The 16,757-nt window shown below is 33.7% G+C and overlaps 3 protein-coding genes across 3 annotated transcripts; 1 reads left to right on the top strand and 2 right to left on the bottom strand.

Moving 5' to 3' along the window:
* Positions 1 to 502: 502 nt before the first annotated feature.
* Positions 503 to 2,055, top strand: LOC145631022 (zeatin O-glucosyltransferase-like). Its single transcript, XM_081683130.1, has one exon. The coding sequence runs from the start codon at positions 503 to 505 to the stop codon at positions 1,925 to 1,927; it is 1,425 nt and encodes a 474-aa protein (XP_081539256.1). The 3' UTR covers positions 1,928 to 2,055.
* Positions 2,056 to 2,871: 816 nt separating this feature from the next.
* Positions 2,872 to 6,712, bottom strand: LOC145632270 (uncharacterized). The gene is made up of 2 exons (XM_081684593.1): positions 5,488 to 6,712; positions 2,872 to 3,179 (listed from the first exon to the last, which is right to left on the bottom strand). The coding sequence occupies exons 1-2, from the start codon at positions 6,505 to 6,507 to the stop codon at positions 3,084 to 3,086; spliced, it is 1,116 nt and encodes a 371-aa protein (XP_081540719.1). The 5' UTR covers positions 6,508 to 6,712; the 3' UTR covers positions 2,872 to 3,083.
* Positions 6,713 to 10,266: 3,554 nt separating this feature from the next.
* Positions 10,267 to 15,150, bottom strand: LOC145633136 (transmembrane emp24 domain-containing protein p24delta7-like). The gene is made up of 4 exons (XM_081685419.1): positions 14,938 to 15,150; positions 12,059 to 12,268; positions 10,675 to 10,751; positions 10,267 to 10,547 (listed from the first exon to the last, which is right to left on the bottom strand). Exons 1-4 carry the CDS (start codon positions 15,148 to 15,150, stop codon positions 10,403 to 10,405), a joined length of 645 nt encoding a protein of 214 aa, XP_081541545.1. The 3' UTR covers positions 10,267 to 10,402.
* Between the last annotated feature and the right edge of the window lie 1,607 nt (positions 15,151 to 16,757).

Genomic DNA, 16,757 nt, shown 5'->3' with positions numbered 1-16,757 from the left:
AGAGAGTTGATTTACTAAATAAAACTTACCAAAAATAGAAAGAAAGAATGTAATTTTGGAATACCAAAAATAGAAAGGAGGGATGTAATTTAGGGACGGAGGGGGTACAATATATCTAAACTATTACATGATTTTTTTTTTTTTTTTTCTAAAATAAGTCATACACTTTAGTATATTTATAGAATAGATATAGATTATCCCTTTTTTTTTTTTAACTCTCCATTCTCCAATAACCCCTCTTAAATTTAGAGATTCAGTTTAGAAAAAAAATAATTTCAATTAATAAAAAACTAAAAAACAATTAAGTTCAACATTTAAAAAAACACACACACACCATTCAAACTTTTGATTCAATAAAGTCATAATAATTGAGGCTGCGCCGCCAATGGCAAGTCGGCAACAATAAATTTCTTTGTGCGCACTGCAAGCTTACAACAATTTGGATCAACCTTCAACTCTTCAAGTCCAGCCACCACCAAAAAAAAACTAACATTCACTGAAAATGGAAGGACAAAATTGCAGTGAAACTGAAAACCAAAATCCTCAAATTGTAGTGGTGATGGTGCCACTTCCCATGCAAGGCCATCTAAACCAACTCCTCCATCTCTCTCACCTCGTTACCTCTTTCGGTATACCGGTTCATTTTGCTGGATCCGCGACCCATAATCGCCAAGCAAAGCAACGTCTCCATGGTTGGGACCCTGATAGTTTAACTAAAATCCATTTCCATGACTTCCAACTCCCTCCCTACACCTCACATCCTGCTCCTTCTAAACCCGGCCACTCTATTCCGTATCCTACGCACCTCTATCCACTTTTCGAGGCTGCTGCACAGCATCTCCGTGAGCCTGTTTCTCAACTCGTGCATCAACTGTCAACTATGTTCAGGAGAGTCATTGTAGTTCATGATATTGTAATGTCTTCAGTAGTCCAAGATGTAATATCTATCCCAAATGCTGAGCTCTACTGTTTGATTCCTATTTCTGCTTTTACCCTTTTCTTTAATTTCTGGGAAAAATTAGCTGAGAAACCTTTTCAGCTAGATTCAACAGATATCCCGGAATACCTTCCCTCCAATGAAGGGTGCACTCCACCAGAGATAGCAAGGTTTTCGACAAATCAAATTAAATTGCTGAGGCCGGAAACTGGATGGATCTACAACACATCCAGACCGGTAGAGGGCAAATATGTTGAATTGTTTGAGAAGCTATCACCAAATGCTGAGAGAAAACATTTTGTACTTGGACCTTTTAATCCAGTAGAGTTTAATAGCAGAAGTGGAGAACAAAGACATCAGTGTCTAGAATGGCTGGATGATCAAGAGCAAAATTCGGTGATATACGTATCTTTTGGATCATCAACATCACTGAGTTACGAGCAGATCAGGGAATTGGCAATAGGGTTGGAAAGAAGCGGGCAAAAGTTTCTATGGGTAATTAGAAACTCTGATTCAGTTGATGTTTTTGCAGAAGGTGAGAAGAGAAGACCTAAGCTACCAGAAGGGTACGAAGAGAGAGTGAAAAACAGAGGAATTGTGGTAGCAGACTGGGCACCACAGCTAGAAATTCTAGCCCATCCGTCAACAGGTGGATTCATGAGTCACTGTGGGTGGAACTCATGCCTTGAGAGTATCAGCATGGGAGTGCCCATAGCAGCATGGCCTATGCATTCTGACCAGCCAAGGAACACTGTTTTGGTAACAGATGTTCTAAAAATAGGTACACCGGTGAGGGATTGGGCACACCGTGATCAGTTGGTAATGTCAAGCACTATAGAGAACGCAGTTAGCACATTGATGGCTACAGAGGAAGGACAGCAGATGAGGAAAAGAGCGACTGACCTTGGTGATGCTGTTCGAGGATCACTTGCTAAAGGTGGTGCTGCACATTCAGAAATGTGTTCTTTCATAGCTCATATCACCAGATAATCATCTACCTAAACATGCTTCAGCAAAAGAAAACATGGATAATTCTATGAGGACATGTTTATTCATCAATGAATGTCTTAATTTAGTTTTCTTGATCATGGTATTGGTATCTGGTTAATTAAACTCATGCAGTCTTTTTTTTCCACATTACTTCAATTTATATTTCTAACTTATGAAAGTGGACCTTAGATTATTGGTACAAAAATAAGGATGTACCTGTGCCTTGCCAAATTCTAAACTTTAGAAACCTACCAAATCCAGTGCTGACGCCGTATTCATATCATCATTAATGTACCATGTACCAGTGCATCAGACAAATCAGCACCTCTGTACCAATTCATTAGACAAAGGAGCTTTTAACATTTTAGCCTTTTAGGTTCTACAGTTCAGGTAAACATTCTTTCATCCAACAAAGAATATTGACTGCATCATATTTATATCACCACTTCTGTGCTGTAGTGCCAATGCATCAGATATCTTATTTATAGTTCACGCAGATCATTATCTCATCAAAACACAGAATATAGACTGTATCATATTCATATCCCCATGCATCAGAATATCAGATATCTTAAACTTATAGTTAATGCAGACCATTCTCTCATCCAAACACTAGATATTAGCCATATCGACAACAAGTTGTAGGTTGCAGCTATAGTCCTGATGTCCAAACTCAAAACAGAGAGCTCTAAGTCCACTGAGGATACTCCTGTAAACAGGAAGTAAGATTTGTTCTGCAACTGTATACAGACTAAAGTTACACAAGAATCATGGCCTGGAATACTAAAGTTTTTCTTTTTCAAACGGGCTAGTTGTAGACACGAAATTCAAAGAGTATACCGCAAAGATGATCACCTTTTGTTTCCTTTGTTACTGTTTTCATGTTCTTGAATAAGAAACAGAAAGAAAATAGAACCAGGAAACTGAGCTAAATTATGCTTCAATAGACCAAAACAACATAAACTCCATTCAATAGAAAACACACAGGAGTTTTGTTTTAGAAATACATAATAGAATAACACAGGCCCGTTGGCCATCAAACAAGAATACATAAAGCAGCGGGTATGCTACACGCCAATCACTCTCAAAGCCTCAACCCCTTATTTTAGTATCAAAGGATAGAGATGGGGGAGATTAACTTAGATGATAAATCATATCAGTCCTCATCATGGTGCCTGCGCTGGTGGTGGTGATGATACTTCTGACGACGCTTCTCATCATCATCATCAGAATCATTGTCAGATTTGTGACCCTGCCAAATTTTATACAATAAAATCATGAGTACATGCCATATATGAAAAAATCCAATACATTGTTTAACTAAATATTATTGACAGGATTGAGATTCAGCCATCTAATTTTGCAGTCATGAGGGGAAGCAAGAATAGATAGAATCATACCACATAAGTTTAGCTCAATATTTAGCATGTTATCCAAAAAATATCAACTCAAGTACTAAACAATTAAGATTCGCCAGAATAATATTTTTATTTTTTTCAACAAGGAGAATTTAGTTTCTTTTGATGTTACAAAATGTAAAATTCATCTCTACATTCAAATCATATGACACAAAAAGCAGTTTTAAGCTTCACCAAAATAGTGTGCTAAATCACAGCAGAACTTTCAAGTACAGTTATTATATTACGGAAAAGTCCACTACCAACCAAAGTTACTTTGTACTTTTTCCGTTTCACAATGCATGCATCACTTTGACTTTTAAAACTATTCAAATACCAACTTTGACATCGTTTTATGACTAATATGAAAAGTAAATATCAATATTTTAATTGTTAAAGGTTAATGTAAATTATATTTTCAATATATAACTATTAATATTTTTTTTCTACTATATATAATTGAGGTAATTAATTATCAAAGTTGTATCGTGGGCAAGCTTAAAAGTCAAAATAGTGCATCTATGGTAAAATAAAGGAAGTATATTTTTTAAAAACGTGACAAATTTTTCTAAACATTCTAAAATACAAAACTACAAGACAAAGGAATAAATAATTAAGTTAAAAATTTGAAAATAACCACCTTTAAAAAACCACTATTTGATTTTAACTACTTTCATTTCTTTGTGTTTAACCACCTTTAAACAGAAAAAAAAAATTATAGTTTTTAATTTCAGACTAGTGAATCGTGAGTGGGGGCGTGTGGCCTAACTTTTAGGTTCTAGGGGGTCATTTTTGTCCTTAAGGACCAAATTGAGCTCGAAATTGCAAGAAGAAGAAAAAAAGCAACAAAAATGTCTCATTTTAATTGCTAAGAAATGTGTCAATTTACGAGTAAAATTAATCAATTAAAGTTTTAGGGATAATTTTAGTCCTTAAGACCAATCAAACTAAGAATTTTTATTTTTATTTTTTTTAAAAAAAAAAAGCAACAGAAAAGCCTTGTTTTGCACAAAAACCATTAAGTGGTGGTAAAAGCTACAAAGTATATTCTTTTGCTTTTAATGGTGGTTTAATAGGAAAAAAAAAATTAAAAAAATTCAGGGGTTCATTTTCAAATAGTGGTTTTTTAAAGGTGGATATTTTTAAATTTTCCTAATTAAGTTGGAAAAAAAGACACGAGGAACCTTGCACATCCCAATGGGTGTGCACCACAAGCTGCCTGGAATCATAGATCAAAGTGACAATGAAGCAAGGAATAAATATCTCAATAAATAGAAATAGATGAATTTTAAAATGTGGAGAAGCAGCTGAACTGCTGAACTTTAAGATCACCTCAGGAAAGCAAAGAGTGAAGCTGAAGTTTTCACTTTTTTATCCTTGGTGAAAAAGGGCAATTGTATAGAACCTAGCAGAATCACCATGATACAAGACAATGACATTTAGACTTTTAGTTACCACATACATTGACTACGCCATACAAGACCCTTAAATGTTAATCATATGGGGGCTCTCATCCAATCCCGAAATTAATAGCTTAAATAAATATTTGTTCTGCACCAGTGATGGGGCAAAAAATTGTCAGTGTCTCAAGGAGATGTAAACTAGGATGTTAAGGAATTATAAAGAGAAAAATTTTAAAAAGGCACAGCCTGTGAACAAGGACATGTTCATTCATCAAGACATTCCTTGAGGACACTCAGTTGTCACCATCCAATCCCATATTAAAATGCAAACACAAGACTAGCCTGAAACTGCTGGTTCCCTCTTACCAAAATATCATGTGTTTTTGGCCACTAAGTAATGTCTATTCAAGGCATTCAACTTTGCTATGATACTACATTCATCAATGGCTAACTAACTTAAGGTTCACGGCCAAAATTCTATTCATGTTATATATTCTACATCAATGCTCCTAAATTTAATAAGTGATTCGACTGAGCTACCAAGACTTAAATTCTACGAGTAATTGACATTTAAATACTGTCATTATATTACTTTACTTGATCATGCTTTATATATTTATATGCATAACCATGATCGAAAATTTGAAATCAACCATTTCTTTAAAATGTAAGAGATCACAAGATAGCACAGGAACAACCAAAATTGAATTCACAAACACAAAATATAAAATCAGAAACTTAGAGTAAATGAGCTGCTTACATATTTCTTGCGGCCATAGCCTTCATCTTCATCATCACTCTTTCTTTCATACTTAGGCTTCTCATACTCAGTCCTACCATAAGATGATCCACCATATCCTTCTCCTTCCTCCCTTCCATACTTAGGCTTCTCATACTCACTCCTTCCTCCACCATACCCAGATCCATATTCCGGAGTCGGCGCTTCATATTCAGTCCTCCTCCCATACTCAGACCCATATTCCTGAGCCGGAGCTTCATACTCGGTCTTTCTCCCATACCCAGACCCATATTCCTGAGCCGGAGCTTCATACTCGGTCTTTCTCCCATACCCAGATCCATATTCCTGAGCTGGAGCTTCATACTCAGATTTCCTTCCATACCCAGATCCATATTCAGAAGTCGGAGCCTCATACTCGGGTTTCCTACCATACCCAGATCCATATTCGGAGGTCGGAGCTTCATACTCAGATTTCCTACCATACCCAGATCCATATTCAGAGGTCGGAGCTTCATACTCGGGTTTCCTCCCATACCCAGATCCATATTCCGAAGTCGGAGCTTCATATTCAGGTTTCCTCTCATACCCAGATCCATATTCAGAGGTGGGTGCTTCATATTGAGGTCTCCCACCATATTCTGAGCCACCACCTATCCCCTCACCTTGATGATAACCAGGTTGGGGAAGGTGGGGCTGATACCCCGACCCGCTTCCGTAAGCGGGAGCGGGTTGGGGTGTACCGCCGTAAGTGATCGGCGGGCGAGATCCAGGGCGGGCATAGCTCTTGTACTCATTCTCCTGAGCCTCCTCGCCGTAGGCGGATGGCTCGGCGTAGGATGAGTAATGAGGACGATCGTAGTCAATGCCTCCGCCATCGCTGCCGGAGGAGGAAGGAGGGTAGCAAGTCTCATGGGAAGGAGGGAGAGGGCGGCCGTAGGTGAGTGCTTGGTCGTAACCTCCGCCGTAAGGGGTTGGATCGTATTCTTCGAAGTCATCGCCGTCGTAGTCTCCGCCACCGCTGCCTCTTGGGTAGTACGACATCGTTTCTTTGGGTTGATTGATTGGTAATTGAGATCTTGTAGTATTAAAAAGGTTTTTTTTTGAAACAATATTAAAAAGGTTTTTGTTTTGAAATTGATTGGATTTTTTGAAGGGTGTATAAATAAATAGGAGGATCCGAGAAATGTGAATGGAGAGATGTATGATTTGAATGGTGCGGAGAGTTTTTCTTTTTTTCTTTTTTTTTTCCCCAAAAATAATTATAAATATGAACTATTTTTTGAGAAAAGGGGATATCAATTGTCAACTGTGTCGTGGGCTCGTGGCCTCTACATCTTTGCTTAATTTAACCACTAATTAATCCAAGCGATGCTAAGCTTTTTCAATTAATTAATTAGTCAAAGTTTTAATCCTATAAGTGAAGTCGAGTACATGAATTAGAAGGAGTAGGAGGGTTTCCCAATGCTAGTCTCGAGTCTTGATAAAGGAGGAGGGTTTTAGTAGGCTAGTGACGGTCACTGTAAAACTTTGTCACATCCCTTGACATAACACGATGTTTGGCTTTTTAAAACACGAAAAATAATTACCTATTTGGAATAAAAATTGAAAAGTATTTTGCAATGCATCAACAAATTAAACAAATCATTTGTATCCACTTTATCAAAGTTCAGTGTGTTAATTTAGGGGAGAGAGAAAAGAATGGAAAAACATCCTTTTAGTGGTTATTGCTTTATTTTACTATGTAATTAAGTCTTGTTTGGAATTAATACCTTTGGTTTTTAATTAATGATACAATAAAAAAAAAAAAAATTACCATCCAAAAATGTATCTATTTTCAAAATAACTAACCGTTTAGGGCTTGTTTGGCATCATTTTTTATTTTTAGTTTCCTGTTTTTTTGAAAACTAAAAACCAAAAACAGGAAACAAGAAACAAGAAAAAGGTGTTTCCACTTTTTTGTTGTCAGTTTTCAAAATTATTATGATTTTAATAAGTTCAAATAATTTTTTATTCATTATGTGACATATATCATATATTTTTATACAACAAAAAACCACAACAATGCCAAACGAACCCTTAATTTTTTATTTTATTTTACCACCCCTTAAATAAAAACTACTCAAATTACCACACATTTTAGAAATTCGGTGAATTTATGTTATGTGAACCCACCCAACGGCTAGTAACGGTTATATCTAATCATTACAATCAGCCCTGCCTTCACTCCACCTCCCCCTTAAACCAGTTTATTGAGTACAAGACAACCTAATTTAAAACCAAAAGAAAACAACTAAAAAAAACCAAGAGCTTGTTGTTTGAATTGCCACTACTACTGATCATCTTCTTCATGTCACCACTAAGGGCCTGTTCTGATTGACTGAACTCAGCTGAACTGAAATGAACTGAACTTATTAATTAGTAATTTTTAACTACGGATTAGTGATCTTTGATTATTTATTGATTATTTATTACTATACATATGTGTATATACAAATGTACATATTAAAATATTTACGAAAAATATACTATATAATTATAAAATTTATGGAATTACGTTTTCAGTTGCAAATAATCATTGCTTGTTGTACTCTACACAATTTTATTCGTTTACATGAACTAGGGATTCCATTCACGCACCAAGTTGAAGTCATGGAGCGAAGAGAAGATCACACTATGTACGATCCTAACAGAAAAGCAGCTATGGATATTGTTCGACAAGAAATAACTGATCAGATATGGGAGTCAGTTCAGAGGAATGCCGAGGTAATGGAGGAGCTTGGTGGACAAGAAGAAGACGAAGAACTAACTGACTATGAAAATTAGTTTAAGTTGTGTAGTACTCTAATTTTCTCAATGAGATTAACATTAGAAATGTGTATCAAAAAAATAGAACCATTTGAACAATGAATTGTATCAATATTATTATTATTATTATTATTATTATTATTATTATTATTATTATTATTAATATTATTATTATTAATAATATTATTATTATTAATTATTGATGATTATTATTATTATTATTTATTGATTATTATTATTAGTATTATTATTATTATTATTATTGTTATTATTATTATAATTATTTATTGATGATTATTATTATTTATTGATTATTATTATTAGTATTATTATTTCAATTATTATTGTTATTATTATTATTATTATTATTTATTGATGATTATTATTATTATTATTTATTACTTATTGATTATTATTGTTGTTGTTGTTGTTGTTGTTGTAATAAGAGCTTAAAAGAATGAAATTTGGCTTTATATCATTAGCAATATCATTAGACATAAATTAAGAGCTGAACTGAACTGAACTGAACTGAATTTCAACGGAAGAGAACATGCCCTAAGAGTCGCTGGGTGGGGCCCACATAAGAGAAATTCAGCGGAATTTTAAAATAGGTGGTAATCTAAGTAGTTTTTGAATTTAAGGGGTGGTAAAATAAAAATTAAAAAAAATTAACGGATGGTTATTTTGGAAATGGATACATTTTTTTGTGGTAATTTAAAAAAAATTCTAAAAAAAAAACAATATGATATATACACTTGTCAATATGTTTATAATCTATTTGAACGAAATATACGAATAAGTGTATTGGTTTGACTTGAACTTTTAGTTGTTCAAAAATCAATCCAAGCGCTTGTTTGGTTAACCTTCAAAAGTGTAGGATAGAAATTCATGGAAATTTGCAAAAGGAGTTTTTTTTGGCTGACAAAAATGTGAAAATGGAGGAATTAGAAAATCATGGAAATTCTTACTTCCCACAAAACATAAGGAATATATTACTACATCCCTTTTGATCGATCAAAATTCAAGGAAACTTCAAATTCTCTTGTTTAAAACCAAACAAAATTAAAAAAATTCTTAGGAATTGTAATTAGGAAGTAATCTCCCATGATTATGATTTCCTATAGGAATTTGCTTCCCATATATACCAACCAAGCCCAAAAACTACAAATGGTCCGAATGGGATCGAAAATAACCAATTAATATGGTCCGGAGTCCAAATATTAAAAAAAAAACGGTTTTTGGTTTAGCTTGGTCCAAAACCCCTCAAAACCAATCATAGACCGAATCGGTCTTTTTTAAAATTATGAATAACACTTCTAGAATGTTTAAATTTTATGTTTAATATGCTATTTATTTATTTTTGAGACATTTTAAGTTAAAGGGTCAAAAAGTTTTTTTTTGAAAAAAAAAAAAGTTAAAGGATCAAAATAGGCATTAAAGAATCATTTTTCTAATACTTATATTCTATTTTTTCATAACATTATTAAAGTATTTATAAGTGCAAAAAATAAATTTAAACCTATAACCAATCCTAATTAGCAAGACTACAAAAATAGGCAAAGAGAGCTCTGAAAAAAAACCTGTTAATTAAATTAGACAACGGATTTCTTTGATTAAAAGGTCTGATATGACATGTAATAGATCTTTTTTTTAAAAAAAAAAAATTAATTAGACTCATTGTTACAAACATTAAATAAGTCTCTTTTATATTAAATTGGATGATTTTTAGAATATAATTATCTTATAAACTAGAGATCACTTATAAACGATGACAAATCCCTTTTTCTACATAATTAATAGAGAGAATCAATAGAGAGAATGTTATTATGCAAGACGCGACATAAGTTTCTTTTGACCTCTTATTAGAGGTGACCTCTTATATATAATCCACGATAAACCTATAAGTGTCTTATGATTAGAGAAATAAATTAAATCGAGAGAATCAAATAAAAGTAATGAAATATTAGACAATTTGATGAATGTGCTCAAATGTTTATGTGCTCAAATGTACTGCACATAAAAAATTATGATTGGGCTACGTGTTTCCTTGACTTAAAAAATAAAAAAATAAAAAAATAAAAAAAAAGGTATATAAAAGGTGTACACCTCATACATTGATTATAAACTTTAATTAAAGAAGCTTCTTCCTCTCAAAATATGATTTAAGATGCCACAACTGTAATACAGCTACAGATAGGACAAGGATGATTGAAACTAAACTGAAGGTTGTCATCTTTGATTTGGTAGATTTATTCAATAGTTGCATTTCTTCTTCCCTGGAAACACCAAATCAAGAATGAATAGAAGAATACTTTATGTATAATTTTTTTAATATGATCTTTTTAAGATTAAAAAAAATTAAAGACAATGTAAGAAAATGAAAATATAAATGCTAGCTCTCACCTTTCACGAAGGTAAAACATCTCCTCATGTATGGATTTCACACTGTCGTACAATTTCCTTAGCTCAACGTCTACTAACTACAAGGGAGGTAGAGAGTTGTACCAAAGACAAGTAAGAGTTACATGTTGTACTTTAATTCAAAAACATTTATCAATTTCAAGTTAATTACTTAGGGATGAAGAGCATATATACTATCTATTGTACTAGTAACCTTAGTTACCTTACACATGCCTTTAGGACCAAAACAAAGGTTACGGGAAATGAGAGCAACTCCATTTGAAATGCACCGCACATATCACACTTAATAATTTTGGCATTATATAATCTCTTTAATTTTTTTTTATTTTTTTTTATTTTTTTTTTATCAATGCAATGTCTTTGCTCATTTTCTACACCATTACACACTAAGTTGGTGATCCCCTAAGCCTATAGTGTTATAGTTTATACTCAATAGTTTGTCCTCATCACTCATATTGCGATGGAAGAAGGGATAAAAAAAACAATCAGTAGAAGAAAACAAATAAATATTCTCTGATACCATGAAATCTTATAAGGTAATTACATGCAATATGTGACCCATAAGATCTTATCCAACAAGGAATACAATTGTTATATAAATGGCATAAACCTAAAATTGAAGGATATTATGGAAATGTACATAGCTTATAAAATATGTACTAAAAATATGTATTATCTCCGTTACAGGTTGTGCAACGATTTGACATAAAACAGAGAGGAAAAATGTCTAATCATTGCACATAACCTGTAACGGAGGTAGTATTATTAGTTTTTCCAAAGCTACAATGACTTATAACTACCTAACACCTTGGAAAATATTATCTCACAAATTGACAACTAACATTAAGGGCATGTTCTCTTCAGCTTAATTTCAGCTCAATTCAGTTCAGATCCAATCAGTTCCGTTCAATTTAATTCATAATTTCCTTCTCTCATAAACAATCCAGTTCAGCTCAGTTTAATTCAATTTTGTTCAGCTACAATCAGTTTAGTTCGGTTCACCTCAGTTCAGTAAATTAGAACAGACACTAACATAGGCAAATAAAACACCTATAAGGCCCTTATTGCACTTACAAATTTGTTTATTTTACAAGCAACTACTCCGTATAATAATGGTTAATACATTATGGCTTTTAGTGAGTTCCAATAAATAAGTAAAGTACGTCACAAATTGTTAATTAATCACGAAAAAAATAGTCATATACATTCATATGTAGGTTGGATTTTTTTTTTCTTTTTTTTTTTCCTCAGTTAATAACAAAAAAAGTTTACACTCCCATAAATGTCAAATCAATGGTAAAATTGTTTAAGCATACGATAATTATACAAGCAAACTCATGTAGAAAAATGAAAGGGGGAAACTTACATCAATTTGACCTTTACGTGCTACATTGTACCAATCCCTAGCATCAATCCCTGTTTTCCATTCAAAATCAATTAAAATTTTGGATGGAGGATTATTATATGGAGCCCAAAAGCAAGTCATATAATCCCCAGTTTCGGCTGCTGTGAATGCAAAGATGCCCGATTCTACTACATCTTTGTAATGGTAATGGTTACCTCGTGGTGATGTTACCTGCATCAAATTTAATTTATCGGTGTTTTAGCGTAGGTCAACGTCGAAAAAAATTAGCTAGCTCAACGCTGAAAATCCGACCAGCTTTAGTATTTTACAACATTGTACCTTTTATTAGTTAATTTCTTATAAGATTTTGTTTATTAGTTAGTTTCTGTACAAAATTTGTGTTTTATTAGGTAGTTTCTAACAAAAATTCCTAATAAAAATGAATTGAACTGAACTAAAACAAACTTTACTGAACTAAATTGAAGTGAAATGTTTGAACTAATTTAAGAAGTTTTGCAAATAATTCAACAATAAAGGGAGATGTTATATAAATCCGGGTGCACGATACACCCATGAAAGTTTTGTTCTCAATGAAATGAATGTTTATCATTTAATCATCAAATGAAAAGCAAATAATATTACGTAATAACTTTAGTTAGTTGGATGTACAATATATCGGACTGTATATAAAATATTTTTAAAAAGGCCTTATGTATAATAAATATTAGTGATACAACATCCAAGCAAGGACTATTACTCACTAAAGTCACTTCATATAATTTAACTTTTTTAATTGTCTTAATCAAACCCTTTATATTTTTTAGTGTTACACCTTTTTTTTTCCTCTTTGAAAAACTCATACTCTCAGGTGTCATTTTCTTCACTTATATGTCGAAAAAATATATGTCCTCTCACTATTTTTGGGCCTATTCTATTTTACTCCTCCCGTCCCATAATACTTGACACATTTTCTATTTTCGTCCATCCCAAAATACTTGACACATTACTAAATATGAAATGGAATCATTAATAAAAAAAAAAATAGTTTCCTAAACTCTCTTTGGGACCACAAATCCCCAAACCCAATTAAATCCTACATTTTCACTATCCTCACTACCTCCACCTCCTCCACTTTTTATTTTCTTACAAAATAAAAGTGTAAAAGAAAATCCTTTATATAGTAAGGGTCTATTCTCATAGACTGAACTCAGCTGAATTGAACTGAACCGAATTGAACTGAACTGAAATGAATATTTTATAAGAGAGGAAAATTAGGAGCTGAGCTGAACTGAAATGAATATTTTATAAGAGAAGGAAATTAGGAGCTTAATTGAACTGAACTGAAAATAAACGTATGAGAACAGACCCTAATTAAATATTTTAATGGATCCACTTGTAGTTTTCTTAAACTACGTGTCCACCCTAATGTCCCAAGTATTATGGACGGAAGGAATAATTATCAAGAAGACAAGAATATAATGGCCTTGTTTGGCAAGTGGCTGTTGGCGGTTGGCTGGTTCACTTGGCTTGTTTGACCAGCTGGTATGTTTGGCTGTTTATAATGGCTTTTGAAATTGACTATTAAAGCTGACTGTTTATAAAAGTGTGTGGTAAATTAATTGTTGGTAGTTGGCTGTTTATTAGATAATTTATGGGCCAACAAGCCAAAAACTAACAAAAAAGCTACTCAAAGCAGCTTTTTCATTTTGGCTTAAAAACCAGCTTTTTCACTGACTAAAAAGCCAATTATCAAACACAATTTTTGGCTGTTTGACCTCATAAAAAAGCCAAAAGCCAAAAGCTAACCAAAAAGTCATCAAAAAGCCATTTACCAAACATGGCCAATATATCTTACCCTATCATTTTGATAAAACTTTGTACTTGTACTTCCTTTTTCCCTTATAGGGATGTCAGTGGGGTGGGTCAAGTAGGAGACCCGCTTGGGGTGGGGATAGGTCTCGGTTTGGCGGGTAGTAGGACGGGGATGAGGATGAAAACCATACCCGCCATGGGTGATGGGGCGGGGGTGTATTTTAGGTTGTACCCGCCCCACCCAACCCACTTCATACCCGCCCCATCCCCACCTTGTATCCACATCTATATATCTTTTTGAAACAAAATTCTATACTTTTATACTATTTTATAAAAATTTTATGTAAAATAAAATATTAATATAATTATAATACGTATTACACTTATATTATAAACAAAAAAATGTGTAATATTAAGAATGATTTTTTTTTAAAAAAGTAATCTATATTAATTATATAGGATTGTGTGTTTGAAAGGTGGAGGTTAGGTGGGTCTTGGGTGGGGATAAGACAAGTCTTTAGCGGGGATTAGGCGGGGGTGGATATCCAAGTGGGGGGCGGGGCGGGAATGGTTTTGGAATTGTACCTGCCGGGGCGGGGATGAGAATGAATTTTAGACCCGCCGCTGGGATGGGGATGGGGATGGGAATGCCAACATCCGTCCGGCCGTCCCGCCCCGCCCCATTGACATCCCTAGTCCCTTAATATGGTTCATGTTTGTGTTTCTTCACCGTATTTAAGAAATAAGAAGAGAAAGTAGATGCAATACATTAATAAAAGTAAAAAAAAAAAAACTACACAAAAGTGGAAAAAAGTACCTCACATGTGCAAAATTTAAGGGTAATTTAAGAAGTATAATGAATAAAATTAAAAAAAATGATGGTATAATAGTCTTTACGTAATATTCAAAAATAGAAATAGAAACAACATTTTGTATCTTTAAAATTAGAAAACAGAAACTATATTATAGGACAAAGTATATATTTAGGTGCATATCACTTGAAAAATTGAGGGGTAATTACGGGAAAAAAAAAATTACTACGAGCAGTAGTTAGGAGAGACAAAGCAAAAGAAGGGGATGGTAATTACGCGAGCAGTAATACGGTGATTGTCGGGAACAGGGTGACCATCATCAATGGGGCTTATAACCTTATACTTTCCAACTGTCATGGCGTCGTGCTTTATCTCTTCCGATATACATTTTGTTGCTCCCGATGACACCTCAAAACGCAGCGCTTCACTAACATTTGAACTCAAAACGACGCATACCATTACAAGAATTTCAATTATGAAATTGGGCATGGTACTCGTTAATTTCTAAGGTTTCTGTTTTTATAAGGGGCGAAGATGATTGAAAAATGGTGATTTGAAGAAAATTAAGAAATTCAGAGTTAAATTCAGGTTATTATGTGATTTAAGAAATAATTCCATTTTTATTAAGTGTTGAGTTAATAGTTATTTACCATTTTTATAGGAAGTAGAGTTGAAGTTTTCATCAGTTTGTTATTGCCGTGACCTTAAGGTGTTATGGGCTTAAGGTTCGTTTGCTAATTTCTGTTGCTATTTAATGGTTGTAGTTTGATAATTTTGTGTTACATTAGTATTTAGTACGAGTATAATTTTTTTTTATTATTGCTAATTGGCGCAATTTGCGTGATTTAATTTTGATTTCATGGTGTTTCTTTTACGGGGCGTTTGGCAAATGAGAATGAGAATTTGGAAAATATAAAGTGGAAGTGGGAATGGGAATTGGTAAGTGGGAGTTTGTCAAATATTCCCAATCTCTTGTTTGGCATATAACTTGGAATAAAATTAGGATTAAAGGATGAAATTACAATTTTATCCTTATTGTCTTAAATCTCAAAGACTCAAATTTGATATGTATTATTAAGTTGAGGACAATTATGTCTTTTACATAGCTAGAGAACTCCCACCATTTTATTACCTACCCCCCTAGGTAGGGTAGGTAATAAAATGGTGGGAATAGAGGGTAAATATTCCCAAGCTTATTCCCACTCCCTAAACTAATTCCCATCAAACAAACATGGGATCATGGAGCTTGGGATTAAATAATCCTATTCCCACCTCATAATTCCACTTTCCAAACACCCCCTTAAGAAAATGGGGAGACTTTTGAGGGAGAAGGGAAAAAAAATTAGGAAAGTGTGAATGTTGAACCCACTTAACAGAAATTTAGATGGAATACGGTCGTTAAATTACAACATCGAGAATCAAGGTTGGCCTAATTGGTTAGAGGCTCTCCTTCCAACCTTGAAAGAGGGAATTGTTTCTCAAATGGGGTCCTTAATTTCTTCATATGTCAAAATTGTTGGGGGTGAAGCAACAGATAAACACAATATCGGAAGAATAATAAAATACGGAACAAAAAAAATAACGACACTATTTTTACATGGAAAACCCCTCCTCAATAAAGGGAAAAACCACGGTCCGAATCTCCACGGACGAAACAACTTCACTAGCAATAATTAAGGGAGTACAATGACCACCACTACAATTACAATGTTAGATACAATGTATTTTAGAATAATCTACACTAAGTACCCTTTAACATTGGTACTTATACTAATCCTAAAATACCCCTCACACTAATATTGTGTTTGTCTCTCGTTTGTTCCTCCATCACTACTACAGCTATTGTGCCGATCTCCTTCACATTGAGATGCACTCACTGTTTCTACCCTCAATTGCTAGCTACTACATCTTACTAGCTCCACTTTGGTGGTGTATCTACCCACACACACACATCAACACACACGGCACATCACCTATATATACACAGATATGTGTAAAGCTTCTCACATAGCTTTCTACCACATGCCATCCTCCTTGGCTTCTTCAACACTCCTCACCAAGCTTCTCACGTACACAAGCAACCACGACCCATTTGA

Source organism: Chenopodium album, chromosome 5 (genome assembly GCF_948465745.1).
Source record: "Chenopodium album chromosome 5, dcCheAlbu1.1, whole genome shotgun sequence".
Classification (NCBI taxonomy): Eukaryota; Viridiplantae; Streptophyta; class Magnoliopsida; order Caryophyllales; family Amaranthaceae; genus Chenopodium; species Chenopodium album.
Note: the sequence above shows the minus strand (reverse complement) of the source record. Positions and strands in the feature narration are given on the sequence as shown.

What these genes read in the sequence shown, in the direction of transcription:
- LOC145633136 (XM_081685419.1), bottom strand. Translation starts at nt 15,150, where the DNA reads ATGCCCAATTTCATAATTGAAATTCTTGTAATGGTATGCGTCGTTTTG. An exon ending in ATCACCGTATTACTGCTCGC is followed by an intron (nt 12,269 to 14,937) that starts GTAATTACCATC and finishes AATTTGATGCAG; the next exon opens with GTAACATCACCACGAGGTAA. An exon ending in CACGTAAAGGTCAAATTGAT is followed by an intron (nt 10,752 to 12,058) that starts GTAAGTTTCCCC and finishes CCTCCCTTGTAG; the next exon opens with TTAGTAGACGTTGAGCTAAG.
- LOC145632270 (XM_081684593.1), bottom strand. Translation starts at nt 6,507, where the DNA reads ATGTCGTACTACCCAAGAGGCAGCGGTGGCGGAGACTACGACGGCGAT. An exon ending in GCTATGGCCGCAAGAAATAT is followed by an intron (nt 3,180 to 5,487) that starts GTAAGCAGCTCA and finishes AAAATTTGGCAG; the next exon opens with GGTCACAAATCTGACAATGA.
- LOC145631022 (XM_081683130.1), top strand. Translation starts at nt 503, where the DNA reads ATGGAAGGACAAAATTGCAGTGAAACTGAAAACCAAAATCCTCAAATT.